Source organism: Dreissena polymorpha, chromosome 3 (assembly GCF_020536995.1).
Source record: "Dreissena polymorpha isolate Duluth1 chromosome 3, UMN_Dpol_1.0, whole genome shotgun sequence".
Lineage (NCBI taxonomy): Eukaryota > Metazoa > Mollusca > Bivalvia > Myida > Dreissenidae > Dreissena > Dreissena polymorpha.
Window position 1 is genome coordinate 66,987,062 of NC_068357.1, and position 24,530 is coordinate 67,011,591.

Sequence of the window (24,530 nt, forward strand, 5' to 3'; positions counted from 1 at the left end):
GCGTTTTTAACGCACTCATTGTGGGTAGTGTATCTGATGCTTTTGAGGCACAATCAGCCGTTCCCAGCCCGAGGATCTCTATGCGTGTATCACGCAATATTTTAAACAATTCCATGCTTCCATGTTCTACAAATAAAGTGATTTTGGAAAAGTCGCGAGACAGTTTTTCAGATCGCAAGTCAGATACATGTATTTGGGAAGGGTCTCCACCGGCGTCTTCACAGGGCTGCAAAACAACATTATACAGCTGACACTCGACATGATGATCTAATGAAGAGACCGCGATCAACAAGCTGTACAGCCATTCAGATGAACACTCTACTTCATGTAATGATATGCGATCCAACGTAGCAGGAATCTGTAAAGTACATATATCACTATAGGTCCCCGATAAATTCAGCACTTTTAATTTCGTTAGTGTGTACACAATCTTTGATGCTAATGAGACATCAACGGCCGATAACAGGCTCAGCTTTCCGATAGCTATACAAGGCAGTATGTCATATAAGCCGTCATTGCCCTGTTTAATATAAAGATCGATATGTGTCATGTCGCTTAACAATATTTCTGACTGAAATATCGGCGTATGTGAATCCGTAACAATAACAGATACCAAACACAATACAACATCATGTTTTAAAGACGATACGTATACTAGTAAGCGTCGAAGAAACACAGCCTTGCAAGTACATTTAAGCAAAATAATTTCTTGAATTGTGCCAGGAAGAACTATTTGTTCCATTAGAAGCGAATCTTCTATGCATAGATACGTTAATATAGGCAAAGACGTTAGTGCATCGGACATTGAGGATTCGTCAATTTGTCCGATACAATGGAGCTTCTGTATGTTTAAATTGTTTAACGCCTTATACAATTCCGGTTCTACTGTAGTCTTCAGTCGTTCAAGACTATGCTTGGACTGCTGCAGGACAGCCAGTATTTCGCTTACCTCTAAACTATTATTTTCTAATAGAAGTGAGCGAACATTTGACTTGTTGAGAATTAGCAGCTCCTTTAATGCGTTTGAATCGCATTCATTTAGATAGTCATGAAATGTGAAATCCATACACTGCAGACAAATGTCCTTCTGACCGCTCACTTTTGCTTCACTGAAACCAGCTATAATCATGCGCTGGAACAAAACTGATAGTACAAGACAACGTGCATTGTTATTCATCTTATTTTGTTTTAATTTTACAACGGTGTCCGTTGTGAAATTTTCGTTCTGAAATGCTGATAGGTTTCCTTCAAAGTTCTCCATGAACAGACTCAATCCACGGCTTATGTCGCTGAGGAAATCCCCTTCAACCAAATGGTTAATCAGTATATTAGCTGTCTCGCAGTGAAGTCCACATAGATAAATAAACGTCTGGCTTATTTCTAACACATTATATTTATTTTCGGTTTTGAAATATGCTATCAGGTCTACCTTTTTATTCGCGATATGAAATGCTGCCAAAAACTCCTGAACTGTCTCGTGTGTAAATGAAAAATATGGACCCTGTGCACCTTGGAGGTTGTTGCAACTTGTCGTTAAAACACCAGCATTGAGGCAAAAGTGCAACTGTTTTTTAGATAAATATTTTCCTAATTCCTGTTCACTGAACGTTACGGATTTTTGCGATGAAAATGTGAATTGAAACGCAGCATTTGCAAGCGCATCAAATATTTTGATCTGTTTCTTAATATATCTCGTTCTTGATAAACATTGTATCGAGCACCCTGTTTTAAAAGATCCGTCTTTCCCATTTGCTCTTTTAAAAAGTACGTCTAGAAGAATACAATTTATTTCACACAGTGAACCCTTAACATCTGATTTGCTTATCCACACATTGACTAACAACCCCTGCAGCCAGGGCGAAGTAAGATAATGCACAAAGTTACGTTCATCAACGAACTTGATGAACTCAGCGTGTGTCCTTTCATTACCAGTCTGAAGACTGAGTATTATGTTCTTTGTTAGCTGTTCTGAATCTGTTACCCCTTCAATTTCTAGCAGTCTGTCAATTACAGAAACTTTGATCCGCTCGTCCGCCATTTTCCAGGGTCGTGTTGTTATTAACGACACGCATTTTGTATGACTGTATGGTATCATAGGTACAGCGTATTGTTTCAAATGATCATCCCACTCGTTAAGTCCATCCATAGAAACGAGGCAAGACTCTCGTTCAAAAATTTGTTGTAAAAGATCAAATGCCTGTGTGCGTTTATATCCCATGTAAATGTTGTCGATTATTTGTGTTTTGATCATTTCTATCACCTCACGCTGACCTATTGCATCTCGTAGAGAAATGTGGAACAGAAATTGGAAGTCCTGCAACGTACCAACATCACTAAAGGTAGCCTTGTGATCAGGATTGTGCAAAGATACCGCGTCGCACCAGTCAAGCGCAAGTTTAGTAAGGAATGTAGATTTTCCAATCCCCGGGTCTCCTTGAATAAACACACATTTGAGCTTGTTATCACTGCAAAAGAAGTCCTTGTATTGGTGAATCGCTTTGTTTGTTTTGTTTCGAGATCCATCTTTCTCAATTTTATAAAGACTCAATTTCGGTTGCACAAATATATCAAGGATTGGTTTGTCAAGACCCAACCATAGCGGCAAAACAGCCACGGTATTCATCTTTGTCGTATAAAACCCTATTAAATGTCCGCGAAAATCTGAAAAGATACATGTAACTCTCGTTAAACAACAATAAGAACATAAACAGAACAACAACACCAATCAAAATAATTGTAGTAAAGATAACCATAATACTTCTCCTACTACTGCTACTCCTCCTCGCACAACTACTACTACCACTACTACGATTAGTACTACTACTTCAACTACTACTACTACTACCACTTCTACTACTAATAATACTAACAATAATAATACGATTATTTAATCAAATTGTAATACGACATCATTCCACCAGGAAATGAGGTTTCATTCATAATGTTTACATAAACATATGAGAACATATATTTGCCAAAAATGCATATGTACATTTCATATATTTTGAAAGCTATGTATAACACCTTGGAATATCCAACTATATAATCTTGAAGTTGATAAATGAAAACATGTATCTGACTCGACATTTGGCAGTATCTTCATCAAAGAAATATGAACCCCTCCAGATAATTAAAATGTAGGTGTGTATTCCATATAACTTAGCAATTTTAAGCGGGTGACTGCTTATTGCTCATGTTTGATATAGCTCGTCGTTTATTTCGTTCATTACTTCAAATATTTATTTTCTAACAAATGAAGTGTTATTGTACACAATCCCATATTCACTTTTGTACTCAGAACTAGGTGCCCATGAACACTAACTTTGATAGCATCACATTTTACAAGTATAATGTAATACGTTTTGCGTCAAAATGAACCTGCAATATAATTTTTATTTAAACCAAATCTAGCAAAGTTTAATAAGTCAATCCGCTGAAGGCATTGCGTTATTACACGTTTGTGAAATATTGGCAATACATCTCTTATGTGATATCAAATATAATGATTTTGACCTCGATCGAGATATCCTAAGAACTAATGATCTGAGGAAGTTTCAGGACGATTAAGCCAACCATATGACTTCAAAAGTGTTCACAAGCTATTTCTTCAATTTTACATGGTGGTCGTGTTTTTGACTCCCAGTGACCCAGTTCCGAATTCGGCCGAGATAACATTGAGATAATTATTAAGATTGGACAATAAATTGGGCCTCCTTAAGAGTTTTCACAATTCAAATGGTGACGACGCTCGCACGACGAAAAACTGACAAACGGTCACAAAAGCTCACCATGAGACATTTGTGCTCAGGTGAGATTAACCGCAATTTGGTGGACAAATGTATAGACGCAATCAGTACATATAGCATCATCTAAAATGACTCACTGGTTAAAACATATATGCGTATGTCTGATTTTTGTTTGTATGGCGTACCTCTTCGGTTGAATGAGTATATAATAGTGGAGAAATATGTTCAATGACACATTTTTGTTAATCAACAGTGATACATTCTATCGATGCAGATAAACATTTTTACATACACCTACAGGTACATTCGAGCCTGTACGTATAAATATATACCTACGGGTACATAGAGTTTGATTTGGTCTGAATTTAGCTCCAATTGTTAATTAAATTTTTATTGTATTATTTAAATAAGTACCATTGTTTAAGACCTTTGATCTTTATATAATTAAGCTTCTTGAGATTGTACAAGACTGACGAATAAACAATTAGCTCACATTTGAAAAAAGAATACTCAAAAAGTGGGTCATGTTTCAAAAAGGGTATTCAAAATTATTGCAACACTAATACATATACGTTTGCAAGTTAAAGCCATGTCTGTCAGCATATTAGCATGTATAGCTGGTGTCGAAATACGTTTTACTGGCAAGTTTGGCTTATTCGTCGACAGATTATGTGTACTTTAAAGCTGTTAATACGACGTCATATAATTTAAACAAATGCTCAATGATATTGGTGCTGAAAATAATGCTTTACTTTTGTACATTGCAGTAACGTAATCATATATCTTATTGAGTTAAATTATGAAGACACCACCATCCACGTGGTGCAATATTAACTTCACTCTAACGGTATTAATATATTGTTAACACTTTCAGCTCTTACAACGATTAACAAGAACACACGAAAAATGTTGCAATACTGAACCAGTTAAACAAAATGTGTCAGTGTGGTCAAAGTAAGACAATTGATAACTTTTTATTTAATTAATTGGAACGTCCACATTAGAATACACGACGCATATTTAGACCAGAACTTGAGTTGTGCGTTGTCCAAGTTTAACTTAAACTTGCTATATGAACAGAAAACAATGCTTAAGAATACTAGCTTGTATTGTCGCAATTTGTTTTCAATCTTCAAGTTATGAGAAACCATGTTTAAAGTTGTTGACAATGTTTTTAACTAACTATGCATAGGGAGAATGAGTATCCAGTTTCACATAAATGTTGTATTATACGAAAATAAATGTGGAGTTATTTATAGAAAACTTACAATGCAAAAAGAAATCACGCATACCTTTACAAGATTGCTCATAGGTCGATTCCACAGTCTTTCTTACATGTTCACCTATGACTTTTGTACATTTTGCAGCGTGGTCATCAAGTTCAAGTTTACATTTATCCATGTGTGCATTGAGATCCTTTTTACACTGTTCAAGATACATCTGCATCTCATCCAGAGATGTATCAGCTACATTTTGAACTTTCTTAAGTGTATCTTGAGCAGCCTTTAGTGAATAAATCATTTCCTCCGTGGTTATCTTCAATGCTTCTTTTTGCAACTAAAATGGATAAACATGTGTTTGCCATGCAAAAAAATAACAACAGATTTTTACCACTCAGCAACTGTTACATTAAACCAGTATGTACAAATGTACATGTATAAAAATAATTGTAAATGTAACTAGTGTTATTTATTTTTGCTTTCCTTTACATAGTAATTGTTCATGGTGATATTTATTGTACCAGATCGTTGATCTAACATTAATGACATTCGCTTAACTAAAATTAACATATAAGGCATTTTAAACAATGTATATTTATACATATATGAGCGAAGGTCATGTATGTAAGATCAGCGATCTGGTACAATACAACTCACAGTGGACAATTTTTTCTAGACAAGTCAATCGAGATGTTTACTTTAAAAAGTGAGAAAACCTCGTTTAGATCAACAGGAAAGAAAGTCATTCTATCAAATAAAACATTATACCATGTAAGCCTTCCCTAATACTCATAATAAATTTAAACGCAATATCAAAAATAAACAGTGCTCGTGTAGTTCGTGCAAACTACTAGTATTTGGGCTTTAATATATGATTGCTGATTTAACACTAAGTTCGACTCCAATAGTCTCTATGTGGCGAATACCAACGTGCACAACAAAGGGTTCGTCAATGAACACTAATTTATACCTCTGCTAGTTTCTTCACAGCCTCTCGTGCTCTGACATCATGCGTTAAACTTGTTTGGTCGCTAAGCAGGCTAGTCAGTGTTGCGAAGATGTCATGAAGATCTGGGTCTATCACTTTACACTGAGACGAATGACGGACCGTTCTGCCAATTTCTCGCGCCTATTAAAATAAGTAGTGTGTACGTTACGTATGTATTGCCTGATGTGGATGTGACAACGTCTTAATGCAAAACATGTATGTATACACTGTTGTATGAACTCATTTAAAAATCTGCAAACTGACCTATACGCGTATAGTCATTGGCATAGGCTTTCATTTCTCTTTTCGGTAAAGAAATGTAAGGTTGTATACTGTCCAATAAATCAGCCCTTAATTATAATGTTTTATTTGCAAGAAAGTAAACCGGTAATATTACGGTCATAATTCAAGCGTTTACCAATACTCTAATCTGAGAAAAAGTATCTTAATCGAAATCGTTTAGAAATAAATCATTTGGTTCTAAGCGAGTGACGTTTGTTGTCATTTTCTACAAAGTATTATACATTATCAACACGCACATTTGCACTGAGCAATTTGTTTTACTTTTATGCAAAGGAGTTCGAATGTGGATGAAACGTAAGCTTTATAGCTGACGATGTACATGATCATTATTCACGTTCATCTATTTCAACTTAGTGCATTGGTGGAACAATCTTTGCACTTTGGTAATAATTTAAATTAATTAAATCTAAGAAGCTTGTTCTACAGTTAAGACAGTTGTTTTGGCTTAATCTTTTGCAGATATTGATAGAGTAAACAAGGTGTTCAATACTATATGACTGTAATATGACAAAATTAAAGACTATAGCTACATATTGCCAGAAGTGGTTTAATTTCACTAGAAATCGGTCATACAAAAATATGCAAACACAGTCGATTTTGTTTTTTGCAAACCACATTTCATATCGTTGTATTGCTTTCAGCGATTGAACTTAGAATGCCCTTTAAGGAAAGGTATGTTTATGGGGGGGGGGGGGTCTCATGGCAAAATGTTGCTTTTGTCATTCGTTAAACTTGTTGCTTTTGCATTAATTTACAAAGGGATTGGAATAAGTATATTGTGATCTTATATGTATGACTTTAGCCCAACATCAAAAACACCGCATTGAATGTAAAACCAGCTGGCAAAGACTTGTTTTTTTAAGATATAGAGTAATGAGTCAGTGTTCTATTAATGTTATTCATATTGTCCCTGTAAAACATAATGAACCCTAGAGGGGTTAAATTTGAACGAAGAGTTCTTAGTTGGTTCGGCTAAAGCAATTCAAATAAAAACAAATTGATATCCAAGGCGTTCCCTGTTCTGTCCCAATGTTGATCATTTGAACGGTGTATAAATGACCGTCATAAACGTTTACATGCAAGGTAGACACATCTTGTGGTTCAGTGCCAGATAAGAAAGTTTAAATTGTGGCGTGGTTTTAAACAACGAATTCAATATATTGAGCCTTCCATGGAGTTGCTGAAGTTGTTTTCAGTTTATTTTTTGTTTTTGATGCCACATGAATGTACTGACTTGTGAATCGACAAAATGTCGCTTATCCTATTTATTGGATATCAGGGTGAACAAGTGTGTACCACACTAGTGACGCTGTATGTTTTAATTTATTTCTCACCGTAAAAAAACCTTATTTAGAAATTCTATATTAACAAAACGTGCTCACATGGCTCGGAGGTTACCACATTTCGCTTTTGTTTGAAAGCTACGATTACTTAAAAAAAACAAGCTGTTTGTGGCCAAATTTGGCTTTTGACCCGATAGTTGTGACCTTGACTGTCGAGGCGGTTAGGCAGATACTTAGTTTCCTCATCGTTTTTTTGTGGTAAGTAATTTAAATATTGCATGATGAATGCCAAAGTAAATTAGTTAATATGTGCCAAAGCTCCAGTCCACGTGAAATATTTTACTGCAGTGATTGTTGCTCTTATGCACTTTAAATACATGTATTCACTTAAACATTTGTGTTTAATTAATTTATTTGATGATGTAGGAAAGGAATATGCAGTACTAAGAGGAGGGATACAGGCCCCAGGTCGCACACCTGAGATCTCAATGGATTTAACTGTTTTGAGAAACTTTTGTGATGTGTAAAAATGTGAATTTTTACCTAGATTTGTTACCCGTACCCGACACCATTTTTGAAGCTAGATAAGATTTCATTAAAAGACATCGTCTGATCAAGTCACATGCTGATTGCGCAAATAGTGCGACTTTGAAGTTTGAACAAAGCTTCACTGGTTGCATGCTAGGAAAACTGCCCCATGCCCTTGTGATTTGTTTCAATAAGTTAAAATCATTTTAGAACTCGGCAAAATATAATATTCTGACCAAGTTGCATGTAGATTGCTGATCTAAAAAAGTTAAATAATTTTGACTCAGACATATTTATTCATTCTTTGCTGCTAAGCAGGTTGCCGAAAAGCCTTAAGCAAGTGTCAATGGGAAAGTGAAGATCGGATTCCTGACAAGCCATGCATTCGGAATTGTAGGTTAAACACAATTTAAGTTATACACATACATTTCCTAACTAAGTGTTTCTTGCAAAAATTGATGTTATAAAAATGTACCTGAACTCATTATCATCATCATCACCACCATAATTATATTCACTAAGAACGATGTTTTGGCAATGTTTCTTGGCATGCTAAATAATCCGATAATTGCAATACTATGAATGCCACAATATGAATTAATTGCATTTAGATGGAATATTAATATTTTCTTAGCTGTTATGTTTGTTATATCAACACAAAAATGTCTTAATGGCAGAACAAAGCTTCTATGCAAATTTTAATGGCAAATCAAAAAACAAAACAGTAATCAAAAGGTTGATGTGGTTTCACAATTGCCATCTCAAAAAACAGCATGCCTCAGTCGGCCAGGTTTTTTGGCGTACCGGAACCATTTTCAAACTTAATACATTAACCATTTACATAACCGGCATGAGCAAGTTGCACTAAGATTGGAATAAACATGTGCTCATAAGATAAGATGCTAACTATATACGGAAAATACAGGATTTTTTTTCAATTTGACCTTGCAACCTAGTGTTTGACATCACGTGAACCAGTTTAAAATTCAGCTGAGATATCATTAGAACAAATGTTCCGACCAAGTTTGATAAAGATTGGAAATAAATGGGGTCTCTAGTGTGCTAACCATTCAAATGTTGATGGAGGACAATGCAGAACCAACAATCAGCAAAAGACGATCATAAAGCTCACCATGAGCAGGCTGTGCTCATGTTACATGTAGCTACTGATGTGACTTCTAGAATGATAACAAGGTTTCACGGTAGCAATATTAGGAAACTTTCCTCGCCCCTTTTCGGCCATGTTTTCCAACTGACCGGAACCATTTTGAACTCTGTCTAGTTAGGATGGTATGACTAACATTTTCTGAATGTTAACAACGTTTAATTATAGCCATATAAGGGTTACGGCCTCTCCCCTGGTGGCCGTATTTTTCAACGGACCGGTCACATTTTTTAACTTTGTCTGAGATATCATTACGGTTCACTTAGTTTCGCTGACCTTAGCAAGGATATGTCTAAATAAAAACGGCACTTTCGGTTGTCACTTTTTGTGATTGCAAACGTTGAGTGTAAAATAAGTATTAAATGTATTCATTTAATTCAAGGTGTCAGCCAAGAACAAAGTTATAGTTTAAATGCTTTCCATTTTTTAGGTGTGGATAAAACGATTGTAGCATTGAATAAGTAATTTTCCAACAAATATCGGTGATATAAATCAGCATAAATGATACATTACCTGGATGGATGGGTGATTCAATCAAAATATACATCGCATGAAAAATAATGAAATAAATTGAAAATCATATATATCCACTTACTTTAGTTAGTAAACACGGAGGATTGAGTTTTCCGGAAGCAATTAGAAATGAAAACTTATTGTCAAAGTGTTTGCAGTTCATCATAAAACTGATGATTCCGTTGAAGTCTGTATCTTGAACTGAACACTTTCCAGCATATCCGTCTGGAGGTAAATAAGCCTTCGCAATTTGCCATGGATTTGTTGCCCATTGTTGCGCAATTGTATTCATCCATGACTGTTTGTTAAATTTGTGCAGCTTAATAATTTCGTCACGGACTTTATCACATACATTAGCAGGACATGGTCGTGGTTGTTTTGCCGCGTTATCATGCATAGATGTGCATGTGCTGTGTGCTCCTCGTTTATTGCATACGCCTTGTGTTGGGCATTTCAGCAAATTTGCAGTATAACAGCCTGTACACGTGGCTTGCGACTGAATACTTGACCAGACATTGTTGTAAATATTGGTGTGAACAGTTTTAGCCTCGTTCTCCACAAACTGTTCTAAACCAGACTTTGCAATGTCAACTGCTAGCCATGCTTTTAGCCAGTTCGTCCTTTCATTCTCAGTGAACACGGACGATAGACTCGCCATAGTATTTCAGCAGCCACGCCCAAGAATGCAATACAGTCTGTTAATAAATCCACGTGTTAGCTTGATTGGCACCTGTAAAACATATATTACTTGAGAACGTTTTATTACATCAATGGCAAAATGAAATTGTGTATAAAACATATCCCAAGAATTGTGTAAATAATTTGCTTGGCCATATTGAACAGATGTAAACATATACTGGTTTAAAAACTGTTTTGTCATTAAACATTCCACAACTTGAAATAAAATAATTTAACAAGCTAGGTAATCAGAGTTTCAATAACTTCAGTCTGAAAGATGACGTTACTTTTAAAGTTGCGGTTGTATAACTTTGCAGTTGTTGATTAACATCCCATATTGCAAAAGATTTATGAATGTGTAATGTTTGTTTCTTCACTTATTCAAGCCAAACTTTTGTGTGACTTTATCGAATCTGTAGTAGAGTTAGTTTTGTTCGTCTATCTTTGGTGAAGAAGATACATGTATATCACTCCTATTTGCACTATAAATGTGTTATTGATTAAGTTATTGTTTGTATCAAAACTATGAGGTGACAGAATAATTATATTTTTAACAACAGGGCAAAAGCTTAACATGAGACGATAAGGAGCTGTAGGAGCTTAACGTTTTGAGAAGCTTTTTATGGCTTCTGACTTTTCGTTTACCCATGATTCGTTAACAATCTTTGATAAGATGTTAGTAGAACAAAATTAAGTTCGTATAAGGTTTCGTGCTGAATGGCCAAACACTGTGATTGTTTTTGTCTTTGTGTTCATGAAATATTGATTAATATTAATAACAAACACAATGATTGAACTCAGCAAATATATCATTTCAAATGTTCTTACCAATATTAATGAATAATGAAAACAAAAGGACCATGAAGGCTAAAACAGCTGACCTGAGTTCACGGACACAAATTGTTGAAGGCTTGACCTGATAGAAGGCATAAACTTAGTTACAGTGAAAAGTATGCTCTTAAATTTCAAAACATCATGTGAAACTGTATAACCTCAAAATATATACTTTATATATTAGTTTAAAGAATGTCATGTGAGATATGAAAGTCATCATATTACATATTTATATGAGCGTTGAAATGATCACGACAGAATTGCAATAAAATAAATATTGCCAGCTGGAACATTGTCATTACGGATCTTTGAGTACAAAACTGCTAAGGTACAATATTATTTGAAGCACTTGTAAGTTTATTTAAAAAATCCTTCGAATAGCTGTATTGTCACGAGACACAAATAAACAGAAACTGATGAAACGGCCTTTAAAAAAAAATAAAACAAAGCTTTCAAGAATTGTAAGCAAAATACTAGTTCATTCTTGCAACATGACCTGTATTCGTTTGTTCACAATACACATATATCAATTTCCTGTAAATAACGTTTTAATATAAATGCTTAGTTTCAAACAAATTTATTAATATGTTACTAAAAAACAGCATGTCATCATAACATATCCATACTAACTTGAACTTCTAATGAATTTTGTTTTTATAAACAGTTATTTTATCCTTTACCTGACTTCCTCTAAATATTTAAAGGCATAAGTGCAACTCCATTCTTTTACTTCATCTAAGCTACATAAGAACAAAATATAATTGCAATACATAAATTACAATTCAATTTATTGAGCGAATACCATTGTTCAACTTGGTTTACTTGATTGAAATCCTTTAATTCAAATGGTATCGATCAAATAACCACATGCTACGGTATATTCAGTATCTGCACTCAAGTTGTAAAAACTATCAATATGATATTTTAGAATTGGTGGATCGGATTATACCTATTCTCTGTGTACAATAGTCGTGTCAGGCAATTTTGAATTGAAACCCGTTTTATGGCTCTCCTAACATGATTAACACTCAAATCATTCATGAACAATAGACCCATTATTGAATTCGATTCAAATTGCAATTACATTAATCGAATTCAGTGAGCAATTTCGAAATGGATTTTACATCTAATTAAATTACCTTCAAGCAGTAGACCAGAATATTAATTGTTTAATATTTATCTCTTTACAATCACATTTTGCAAATCCGTCTCTGTGCATTAGACAACAATCAAAATTAACGAGCTTCTTTGTGTCTGTCTTCAATCAAAACACATTTTGGTAAATGACTATTAGTGACAATAAACGCCATTTATGCCTTATTTTGGTGCTTTTATCTACCATTTAAAACGGGTCTTTTAAATTCCATTAACAAAATAGAACGTATAGGCTTTTCCACATAACCACATTTGAAGTTGTATTTACTTAAGTTTTAGACAGAAATGCTCACAATTGCGTTACTGTTACAGTCACGAAAACAGATCTTATATATTCATAGTTGTCTTAAGTAAGAAACAATTGAGTCGTAATGATACAAATGTGAAGCATGTTAATTTCAATAACATAAATTGTAACTTTTCATTCCCGTTTGAAAACAAAAAAGTAACTAGAACTTACTTGCCGATAACTGTTATAACGCACAAATTTTCAACTGAAGTTTGCCTTCCATTGTCGTCCGCCTACCAACTGAAGTGTGTCTACCACTATAGTGCGCAAGAGGGACAGAATCAGTATTGATTTTAATATTCGTGTTTACTACTAACAGGCCTAAATAGTCCAAATCCGTATATAAACAATACGTGGTCTTATGATGTATGCATAGGTAAAAATTCTGTATCAGACCACCCACATGACATGATTATCCCCACGCTTTTCGGAGAAAAAGAGGGGATTATGTGGTTATCTCCGCTGTCCGTCCGTCTGTCCGCCATGGCTACTATCTCCTCCTACACTTTAAGCACTAGAACCTTGAAACTTACACAAATGGTAGCTATGAGCATATGTGCGACGGTGTACTATTTCGAATTTTGATCTGACCCCTGGGTCTAAAGTTATGGGGCTTGGGGTGGGGCCGGGTCAGAGATTTTCCTGCGACCGCGATTCGAAAAAGGCTCATAACTACTGAGTCCCTTCAGATACTAGTATTGCTTTCATATTTGGTATGCACGTGTATCTAGACAACACCTTTCCATGCGCAGAAAATATTTTACCCCTGTGACCTTGATCTTGAACTTGAGGTCAGCGTTCAGGTTTCGAAATATGCAACCGCGATTCGAAAAAAACTCAAAACTACTGTGTCCCTTCAGATATTGCTTTCATATTTGGTATGCATGTGCATCTGGACAACACCTTTCCATGCGCATACTTTTTTTGACCCCTGTGACCTTGACCTTGAACTTGAGGTCTGCGTTCTGGTTTCGAAATCTTCGACAGTGATTCGAAAAAGGCTCATACATAGTGTTTCCCTTCAAATATTTGCTTCCATATTTGGTACGCATGTGTATCTGGACAACACCTCTCTCCGGGCATGAAACTTGAACTTGGGGTCCGCGTTCAGGTTTCGAAATCTGCGACCACGATTCAAAAAAGCTCATAACGTCTGTGTCCCTTCAGATATTGCTTTCATACAAATGTATTTGATAAGCATGTGTATCTGGACAAGACCATTCCATGCGCATAAAATTTTGACCCCTGTGACCTTGACCTTGAACTTAGGGTCCGCTTTAAGATTTTGAAAACCATTATGAGGTTATCTCCGTCGTTTTTCCGTCCGTCCGTCCTGGCCAATATCTCCTTCTACACTATTAGCACTAGAACCTTGAAACTCACACACATTATAGCTATGAGCATATGTGCGACAGCGCACTATTTAGAATTTTGATCTGATTTCTGGGTCAACAGTTATGGGGGTTAGGGTGGGGCCGGGTCAGAGATTGTCACTCATTTTTTATGTTATTTTACATTAACTTCTTCATTTTTACACCGATTTACTTCAAATTGATACTGAGCATCTCTTATGACAATACAGTCAATCCCAACTATGCATGGCCCCATGTCCAACCCTGGGTCAAACATGCGGCGTCGGGATACGCGTCGGCATCTGCCGCGCCATTTCTAGCTTTAATTAGGGTAACTCGTCCTTGAGTCGATATTGCCCAAGAGACGGACATTTTTATCTTAGTAATTGTTAATGATGGGTTTTGTTCGACATGATCTGAGACTTTGTAACAAATAGTTTACCCTTGGTTCTGAAAGTTAATACTGTTTTCTAAATGGCATCAACTAATTTTTGGGAATGACATGGGGTATCTTGAAGTATTCATACCTTCTGGTGACGGTACTTTAGAACTTTCAGTTTCAATGATCACTCAGAATCACGCAAGTTGACAAATCGACAAATTGGCCATATGCAATTAAACGCATATGTAGTTGAGTATTTTTCTGAGTCATCCATAATTCTACAAAAGGTGCCGTTGTTATCATGTTCGAATAGACACTAGATGTCAATGTTCATCTCAAAAACAGTTATTTTATAATTAATAAATTTTGAAATTTAAATTCGTTTAAACTCAACAAATGGATGGAAAAGTGATTAATAGAATTGATATAAATGTAAGCAATGGATAACTCAATAACTATATATATCTGTGTGTGTGCGTGTGTGCGTGAGTGTGTGTGTGTGTGTGTGTGTGTGTGTGTGTGTGTGTGTGTGTGTGTGTGTGTGTGTGTGTGTGTGTGTGCGTGCGTGCGTGCGTGCGTGCGTGCGTGCGTGCGTGCGTGCGTGCGTGCGTGCGTGCGTGCGTGCGTGCGTGCGTGCGTGCGTGCGTGCGTGCGTGCGTGCGTGCGTGCGTGCGTGTGTGTGTGTGTGTGTGTGTGTGTGTGTGTGTGTGTGTGTGTGTGTGTGTGTGTGTGTGGTGTGTGTGTGGTGTGTGTGTGTGTGTGGTGTGTGTGTGTGTGTGTGTGTGTGTGTGTGTGTGTGTGTGTGTGTGTGTGTGTGTGTGTGTGTGTGTGTGTGTGTGTGTGTGTGTGTGTGTGGTGTGTGTGTGTGTGTGTGTGTGTGTGTGTGTGAATGTATGTGTGTAAATGTATGTGTGTAAATGTATGTGTGTTTATTGTGTGTCAATGTATGTGTGTTTATATATATATATAAATATAAATATAAATATAAATATAAATATAAATATAATATATATATATATATATATATATATATATATATATATATATATATATATATATATCTATATATATATATATATATATATATATATATATATATATGTGTGTGTGTGTGTGTGTGTGTGTGTGCGTGAGTATGTGTGTGTGGGTATTCATTGATATGCAAGTTTAAGTTTTAGTTGACATTTTAATTTCTTACTGTGTGTGTTGTTCAGAGTTTATTTATAGGTCCATTCAATTCCCTTCACGGAGTCATAAAGGATGGACCTGCCCCTGTGACCTTTCAGGGGGGAAAAGATTAATTTTGTGCCAAAGTAGGTCAAATTTACCCCGGCTACCCGGGTATTCGCCAAATGATTTTTATTTTGAAGAGAGTTCAGTGCACGCTGGCCAATGAGGTCTTAATGTGCTCTGTACCGTGTGGTGATGATGTGGTGCGGATCGCGCAGAGCGTCTGGCACACTACTTATAAACAAGACACTCAACACGACTCACATCCCATCATCACCCGGAAAGTACGACCAGGACACACACATACAACACCTACACACACACCACTCACATGAGTGATGTGTGTTCGAGAGTCACACGTATGTGTTCCGGGTCCCTTGGTGGTGTTCTGTAGATGGTTATGCATAGTCTGTGGTATGTGATTGTTGTGCATTTGTTTGGAGCGGAAGAGGAGGAGTTTGTCTGTTGCTTGCGTCTGTCGGTCGGTCGTAGAAGGCTGTATTTCATTTCAGTCCCCAGAGAACAGAGCACGCCGCCCACGTACAAGCGCAACCACAACGAGCGAGCCCGAGCCTCCCCCCCCCGAACGCCCGCATACGGCCCCGCCCCGAGACCCCCCTCCCGCCCGCATACGGCCCCGCCTCGAGCCCCCAACCGCTGGAGCCTCCCGAGACAAGCACCCTCCTTCACCCTCTTGCTGCGCGCGACAACAGATCAGCCAAGAACCGACCAAGGAGTTTCCCAAAGCCACACACGGAACCACCATCGTTCTTTCCCACCGCCGCCAAACATCCAGTCTTTGTATCACGCTGGGCTGTATTAATTTTATATTTACTTTGTGATTGCTACTACACCTAGATAAAATAATAGTGAATGATGAAATAATAGCATTGATATAGCAAATGTTTTATGCTTTTACTTATAATTGTCATTGTGTTGTGAAATTCCTGGTAAGATGGTTTAAGGCTTTCGTTATTAGTTTCCTATATTTTATGTGTGGTTGTTGTGCTCTCCGCCCCGAGAGAGGTGTTAGTGGGGGTTCGAGCAGGATACAGGAAACGCCCCGATTCTAGAGGCGTCCCTGGTTCTTTTAAGTGCCCGGTGTATAGCACCGATACACTGAACCCCTCTTTAACGTCCCTCGCGGAGGACATATTAGTACATGGTGTTAGTTTGGGTTCAAATATAATTGTGCTGCCTGTGTATAGCGAAGTGCGCTCTCCCTGTTGCTTTTATGAATATTGTTTGTATTGTGTTGTGAGGGTCAGACTAGCTTTTTTGAAAGATCATTTATTTAACGATAGTAGAAGGGGACTGTGTGTGTGTGATTGGGCCGAGATGACTATTTAATTGGGGACATAGACAATTTCGAGATCCATTCTTTCTTCTTGCAGAGTTGGGTGTCTGTGACTCTGTGGTGTTGTAAGGGCCAGAATAGTTTTTATCATTTACTTGATGAAAATGAAAGGGGCTGAGTTTGAGGTATTAGTGTATATGGTATTAGGGAAGACGCGTACGTTACTGCTTCTGGTTATCATATATGTGGTTACAAAGGCAGCAGTCCTATGTGTTATTGTATTATGGCCGTTTGGTATCGTGGCCTGAGCTGGTGCTTGGCTTTCTATTGGCTCAATCCGGCTAAATAGGTAGATGCAGTGGTAAGTAGACACATGACATGCAATCAATTATTTTCATCGCTGCAATACAACGAGAAACACATTTAAAATAATTACCGTTTCCTTTCTTTTTTTGGTAATTTTGGGTGGGTCGCGTCGGCAGAGACATATTGCTTGGGGTGGGGATGGTTGGCACGCCCTATCATCGCAGCCGACACGCTCCAACCAATATATTTTTGTATTATGCATATGGGAAAATACATGAATGTTACAATATTCACATCTATAGGGATTGCATTGTAGGTATCTCAATTGGGTTACCTACGTGCGCACTTACTGTGGCCTCCGTGGAGGTGAGGTGTCTGTGTGCTCTCCCCCACATACTTTGTCGTCGGTTGCTGCGTGCTGGATGCAGCGGAAAAAAAAAATAATAAGAGGACCAGCACAAGAGGGGGGGGGGGGGGGGGGGTCTCGCGGAACCCGGATACTGTTGACCCGATTTATTATTGGTTTTCACAAGGGGGGATTAAAATTCGTCCATATTGTTACACACACAGATGACCGTTATATTTGAGAAAGCGTACCCTTCCGTCATTGTGTCAAAGATTGTTGTGGTTGTTGTTGTTCTACTATGTTTTATTGTGCAGCATAGCTACCCGTCCCCGTCCATGGTGTCCTCAAAGGGCACAGCTCAAAGGGGCCCCACGGCATTCGTCGGATTGGCCCGTCGGATATGCCCTGTGAGGGGGGTAACTATAGTCCGATTGCATATCAACGCATTGCATAGGCCGGGATAAGATGGCTAAGTGCAGTCCGAGCCGGGCCCGGACGAGTGGCCCCATGGCGTTCGCCGGGCGGGACCCGTCATCCGTGACCTGCTCGGGAACCCCTCACGGCTTCAGTCCATGGATCGGGTTCGGCAGACAGAGAACATGTTATATTATTATATGAATGCTTTTTACCTTAATTACCTAAATGTATATTTGTCCTGGTTGCTTATTTACAGGGGTTTAAGTTATTCGCAATTATTGTTACGTTCACCTATATTTAGTAAGTATTTGGAGGTCGAGTGGCACGGGCACGCGCTTTATTACCACTTATGCACGGAACGCGTTTTGTTTATATACGTTTTTTTGATATTCCGATCGGCTTAAGGGAGGTAATTCACTTAAGCAAAACTCGAGATTTTTTACGATGCCTTTTTATAACTCTTATTTCATTAATTTCATGTGGATATACAGCTAAATTTAAAATGAATTCCACATGAAAAAAATGTTGGAGAAAGATATATTGAATTTCAATCGTTCGTAGAATGCGAGTTTCCTTATATGTTTTTTCTATTGCAGGGGAGGTAATTATATAATGATTGAAGTCTCCAAATTGGTCTTGTATGTATGTATTTCTGTTCAATGTCAAGCTAATAATGATTTAAAAATAAATTATTAGTAGTATCTAGTCAATATAGTTATTGGTCCGGATATATGATGTTCATATAATAACTTAGAAGTGAAGGGCTGACTATTATGCTCAGTCAGCAGCTAAAGCGTGCACGTCGCGACCGAGGCGAGAGTCACCCGCAGAAGAACTACACCCTTGTGCCAATCCAGCTGAGTCCGTCAAGATGCAGCGGTCTCGTCAACCGCTGTATATAGTCGGGAGTTCGCTGAACCGGACCTGCCGGAGGACCCGTCTGTAGAGGGATAGTGGGACAGCGAGATCACCAGTGTTGTGGAAATACGGGGCGGACCTTGGGGCCACTTATGCATTCGGAGTGGTCACTAGAACAAACTGTCTCGGGGATAAAGACGACGGCCGGTGACGACAAGTGGGGCCATAAAAGTGGGGCTGTGTGCTGCAGACCCTTGGCGGTGCTGCGTTCAGACATGAATTGTATTGAGATTGTCTATCTACTAGTGCACATTAAGGTCTCATTGGCTACCGTGCACTGGTCTATTTTTTATCTAAAATTCTATCATTGGCGAATACCCGGGAAGCCGGGGTAAATTTGACCTACTTTGGCTTTGAATTAAACTTTCTCCCCTGAAAGGTCACAGGGGCAGGTCGGGCTACAAAGACCTCTTGAAGAGGCCAGTAGGACCTGTAAATAAATTCTAATACACACACACGCTGTGTACTATGCTACTATTACGCTCATCGTATTGTTCTCGCATCACTGAGACGTTATGTAGGATTGTTTTATTTAATAATGTATTCGCAGGGTTTTCGGTTTATTTGTTAGATTGATTAGGACACAAAACGCGATATATCTAGTGGATTTATAATTTATTAAGGTATACCGTGTCTCGCAAAAAATGAAAATGTGTTTTCTTACAATAGAGCCGATCGCGTTCGTAGGCATAATCAGTAGACCTCGATCAATTTTTACAGTAATGTTTTTGTACGCCGCTAATACCCCTGCGCTTAATTCTAGTCTAGTTGTGTAAAGTATTAACTGCCTGTGTTTTTCTCTTATAACTCTGTACTGAGTGGCAATACACTTGTAATATAATGAATGACTCGTATATGTACACATGTATATAGATGTAAAACTTGTGTATTGAAGAGACGTTAATAAACTAATAAACTATTAAATAAATTCTCTCGAGTAATGTAATTGTTTTATTTAAGTGTTCACACCAGCTTTGACACTCTTTGTTTCAGCATTTTTATCCCGGTCTTTAATTGCACCTTTGTTCATCACAAACCGATTATCTCGTTATGATCGGATACTGTCTAGACAATTACAAAGAAAACATGGTGACATATATCTATCTATCTATCTATACTGTCGAACTCCCCTTGCGGGTATTATTGACAGGTGCGTAGTCAGTGCAAGATAAAAGTGTTAAAAGTGAATTAGTGCGAAAGATAAAAGTATGTTCGATTAATCATGCATGGTGAAGTGATTTAAAGTTAAAGCTGATAAAAGCATGTCTCTCCGAGTTCAAGGGGCAGAAGGGGAAAGCAGGGACCGCTTAAACCCTTCAAGATCAGGATGTAACACTGTAGTGGCAGGGAGGTTGTTCCACATCACAATAGCACTTTGGAAAAATGAAACTTATAATAATTTGCAGTGTTATGGATCTGTCTGAAAGAGAGGGGGTGCATGTGACGAGTGAATCTGGTGGGTCGCTCGATATATGATGGTAGCGTCACGGCTACTAAACCTTGAACAATTTTGAAAAAGATTATTAATTTAGTGTCATTTCGTCTGTCTTGTAGGGTCTGCCAACCAAGTTCCTGTTGCATGGAGGTGACACTGTCATATGGAGAATAATTATGCTTGACCCAGCGGACTGCTCGACGCTGTTCATTTTCAATTTTTTGTATATTTTGTAAAGTGTGAGGACTCCATACGGAAGAAGCATATTCAACCTGTGGTCTAACTATTGTCTTGTATGCCAGCTGGCGAATGTTGGAATTTCTTGTCTGTATGTTCCTGCGTAGAAAACCAAGAGATTTATTAGCGTTATTTGTAATTCTATTTATATGGGTGTTCCAGGAAAGGTCTTTTGAGATGTCCACACCTAAGTATTCTGCATTGTCAACAGTTTCTAGCATTTGTCCATGGAGTCTGTAATTAAAAGAGAATTTTGATTTATTTCTGTTTATGTTTAAAACTTGGCTTTTACTTGGGTTGAACTCCATGTCCCAAAGATGTTCCCATTTCATTAGTTTATCTTGATCTTCTTGTAGAGTATGGCAGTCATGCATATTATTGATTGTTAGATAAACGGCAGTGTCATCTTCAAAAAAGCGAACTTGAGAAGTAATAGATTTAGGTAAGTCATTTATATAAAGAAGAAAAAGTAACGGACCAAGCACAGATACTTGGGTCCCTGCATAAACCACATGTAGCAGACGAGTATCTGGTCATTAAACACAATTTATGATACCTCCATGTCATCTCTTAGCATATTGAGCAGTCATTTAAGCAAAAAAAAAAAGTCAAAACACTAAACAGTTGCTTCAATAAAATATTTTGACATTAAAGAAATGAAGACATGTGTCGAAAATGGATTAACAGGAACTAGTGTATATATATATAAGCCAGTTTAATCATAACAATACAGTGTTTAATAACAATAAATAAAAAATACTGTGCAATTTTACTGCTACACAATTAAAGGGTCAATTTAAACACTTTTGAAAACTTTATAATATCAAAGATAAATGTTTAAAATGCGGAATAAACATATTTGCAATAATTTAGCGTTACGCCTTATGCCAAAAGTTTGACTGACTTACCTCCCTTGCTGTGACGTCAGAGCTGTAAATCCGCAATATTAACAGCGTTATTTCAGCCGAGACGATCAACTGCATTGCTATTATATCTATACTTTTATGTTAAATAATGGACTTTTCTGACGAATCTGATCATTATGAAGATGAACTGCATGACATTAGACCGCATATGTACAGTACACGCCATTGAATCGATTTAAAAATCCAATTAGACGACTCCTTTTCCTGGCTGGAAAAAGCCCCAAAATGTTCGTTATTAGATTTTTCATCATCTATTTGAATAGTTGTATTATTTCTTTGTTAATAAATGAAAGTGAAAGAAAGCGTATTATTGTAACACATAATTTAACTAATAACAATAATTCTGATCAGTTGCACCCATCGATGTAATTACATCGATGCTCTAACTATTCATCGCGCATGTTTGGTCTAGTTTGTAATCTTTCGACGTATGCATAGTTAGTGCAAATGTAAAGTTCAATAAAATTTCAGAAGACAAAAAACACGCTACCGCATTTTTTGGGGGTAAAAGAAGTGACTTTTTTCCGAAGCGTCTTATTTACTGACGACAATGAAAAACTTAATATGCAAAAAAAATGCGCGTGTGATAATCATTAGCGGTTATTTGATTGCCTCTGAATAACACCCATGTCATAATCAATCAATCAGTTAATTGGTTTATTGCAGTGTTATGGCTTTGTTAAATACCTACCACACTTATCTTTGTGTACTCCTCCACGATAAAATCGTGGTCAGTTACTGATGATAGCAACCAGGTGTAATCCTCCTGGAAATCGTGCTTTTCGTGCATTATATTATCAAAATGTTTTTTCGACACGGAAAGCTTTTTAACAAAGTTATATTTAATTCATTACAAATATATTACAAATATAAATGTTTTGTTGAATTCCCCCATTAAGAATACCAATTTGTAATCCGAAACACACTTTTGTTTTATGTTAGCGCGCCGTTTACAAATTCTAGCTTCAAATACACAGTTGGGATTGTAAGCAAATTTCACCGGAATATGTCTTCTTTTCCAAATTTCAACATGTATTTCACACCCATGCACATGGCAGTGTTGTTGTCTTTTTAGACACCGATGATAAAAGGAAACCGTGCTCGCACCTAGTTGTTGGCTCCCGCACCTGGATTAATGATAATTTCGTGTTGCTTATGCTTTTCTCAGTTCATTAGCCACGACGAACCCATAATTGATTTTAATAATTGCATCATATATGTCTACATGTCGAATTTTATATTGAAACATTAGGCTGCGATCATTTTGATTTGTCGGCATTTTGTTTCATTTCAGACTCCGTGCAGTTCTCAGATCATAATCTCCGTTCAAACGTTCTACCGAAAACCGCAGACCGCGTCTTTGTTTTATTGCCCAATTAAGCCCTGAACATCCAATATCATGTATATTACGACACACAAACTTTAGATAAGCACGTGTCGTATGTCAAAAGAATGTTTTTTTATAGATCAGTAAGCATATCGAAGTTGCTCACCCAGTGAATTCCCGTATATGATCTCGGAAACAAGAATTACTTCAAACATTTAAAATAACGATATTTATTGTCAACATAATTTCTAAAAACAAATGAGAACCATCCAACATACACCATACACAGACGACACAAATTATAAAAAAATGACAATTTAAATACAAACAAATGTTTAAATACAGAAAAAAACCTGTACATGTTATGATATCTAATATAAATTAATTTGTTTATTTGTCGTTGCAAAATAATATGAATTGTACACGATGATTTTTTTTGTGCAATCAGTATACAGAACAATACAAATGCAGAAATTGTTCAATAATGAACGAAATAAAAGAGTGTAACGATAACGATGCAGCGTGTTAAATTTTTATTTTATTCGAAGGAATTGTCAATGGCAAATAATTCGCGAGATACCTCGCGAGAAAAAATGGAGAATGTTTGTGTTTATGAATTTTAGCACTGTTTCGTCAATATTTACCAGAATTTTATGTTAAAATGGAAATCCGACATATACGGAATTATCATTGTTTTGACAGATGGCATCCGATGGTAATTGTATGAAGTATGCAGAGAAGCTGACGAAATATAGTATAGTAGTATACAATAACTATTTGTAAATATTTTTACTCGGGTAATCGCTGTGTGTAAAGACGCGGCGTGATTCTGTGGATCGATGCCGAGGCAGAAACAGACGCGGCTGTTTTTATTTGTAAAAAAACAGTTTGTGTTTGGAAACATGGCTAGCACGACCGATTTTAGTGCACCAAATATTCTTCAGTTTTTACAGGGACCTATACAAACATTATTTGTATAGGTCCCTGTTTTTTTGTAATTCGGAAACTGGATTTTTTTTATCACATTATCTTTTTCAGAACGTGATTTACAGCCAAAGGCCGCACAGATAACCATTTACCCTATTACTGTGAAAACAATTTCACGAAAATATCAATTAAAACAGAAAAATAAAACCAAAATTCTGAACTATCGCTAATCTTCTAAGCGGACGCGAAAATGCTTGTTCAGCTTTGACCTCACAAAACAGGGTAGAACAGGGGAGATAAGCGAATCAACGCTTTGCGAGTTACGATCATAAAAGTCAACAAAATCATCTTTTTTCATGTTTAACACAACACGCAAACGTTATTTTTCCGATAATGTAATCATATTTCATTGTAAATAGCGTTAAATATTGACTTTGGATTTTCTTTGAAATTGACCTTTAACGTATTTTACGGGTACCGGCAAATGTAAACTCCGCAATAACGTGTAAATATTGTACGTTACTGCATCGTACGAAACCCCATCATGAAAACAAGCAATCACAATAGGGTAAAACATACTTGCATTAAATAAATTAAATATTTAGATGTATTTATCATAAAATGCTAGATTTGTATCACTCCTTATCACTAGTGAAGAGATTTAAATATACATACGTAACGAAGACAGTTCAATATGCATAATATGCAGAGTTTTTTCTCGTTGGTAT

At 36.9% G+C, this 24,530-nt stretch overlaps 1 protein-coding gene across 1 annotated transcript; it reads right to left on the reverse strand.

The window, feature by feature from the left end:
- Nucleotides 1–318: 318 nt before the first annotated feature.
- LOC127872300 (uncharacterized) lies at nucleotides 319–5,272 on the reverse strand. The gene is made up of 3 exons (XM_052415629.1): nucleotides 5,039–5,272; nucleotides 873–2,661; nucleotides 319–358 (listed from the first exon to the last, which is right to left on the reverse strand). The coding sequence occupies exons 1-3, from the start codon at nucleotides 5,265–5,267 to the stop codon at nucleotides 319–321; spliced, it is 2,058 nt and encodes a 685-aa protein (XP_052271589.1). The 5' UTR covers nucleotides 5,268–5,272.
- Between the last annotated feature and the right edge of the window lie 19,258 nt (nucleotides 5,273–24,530).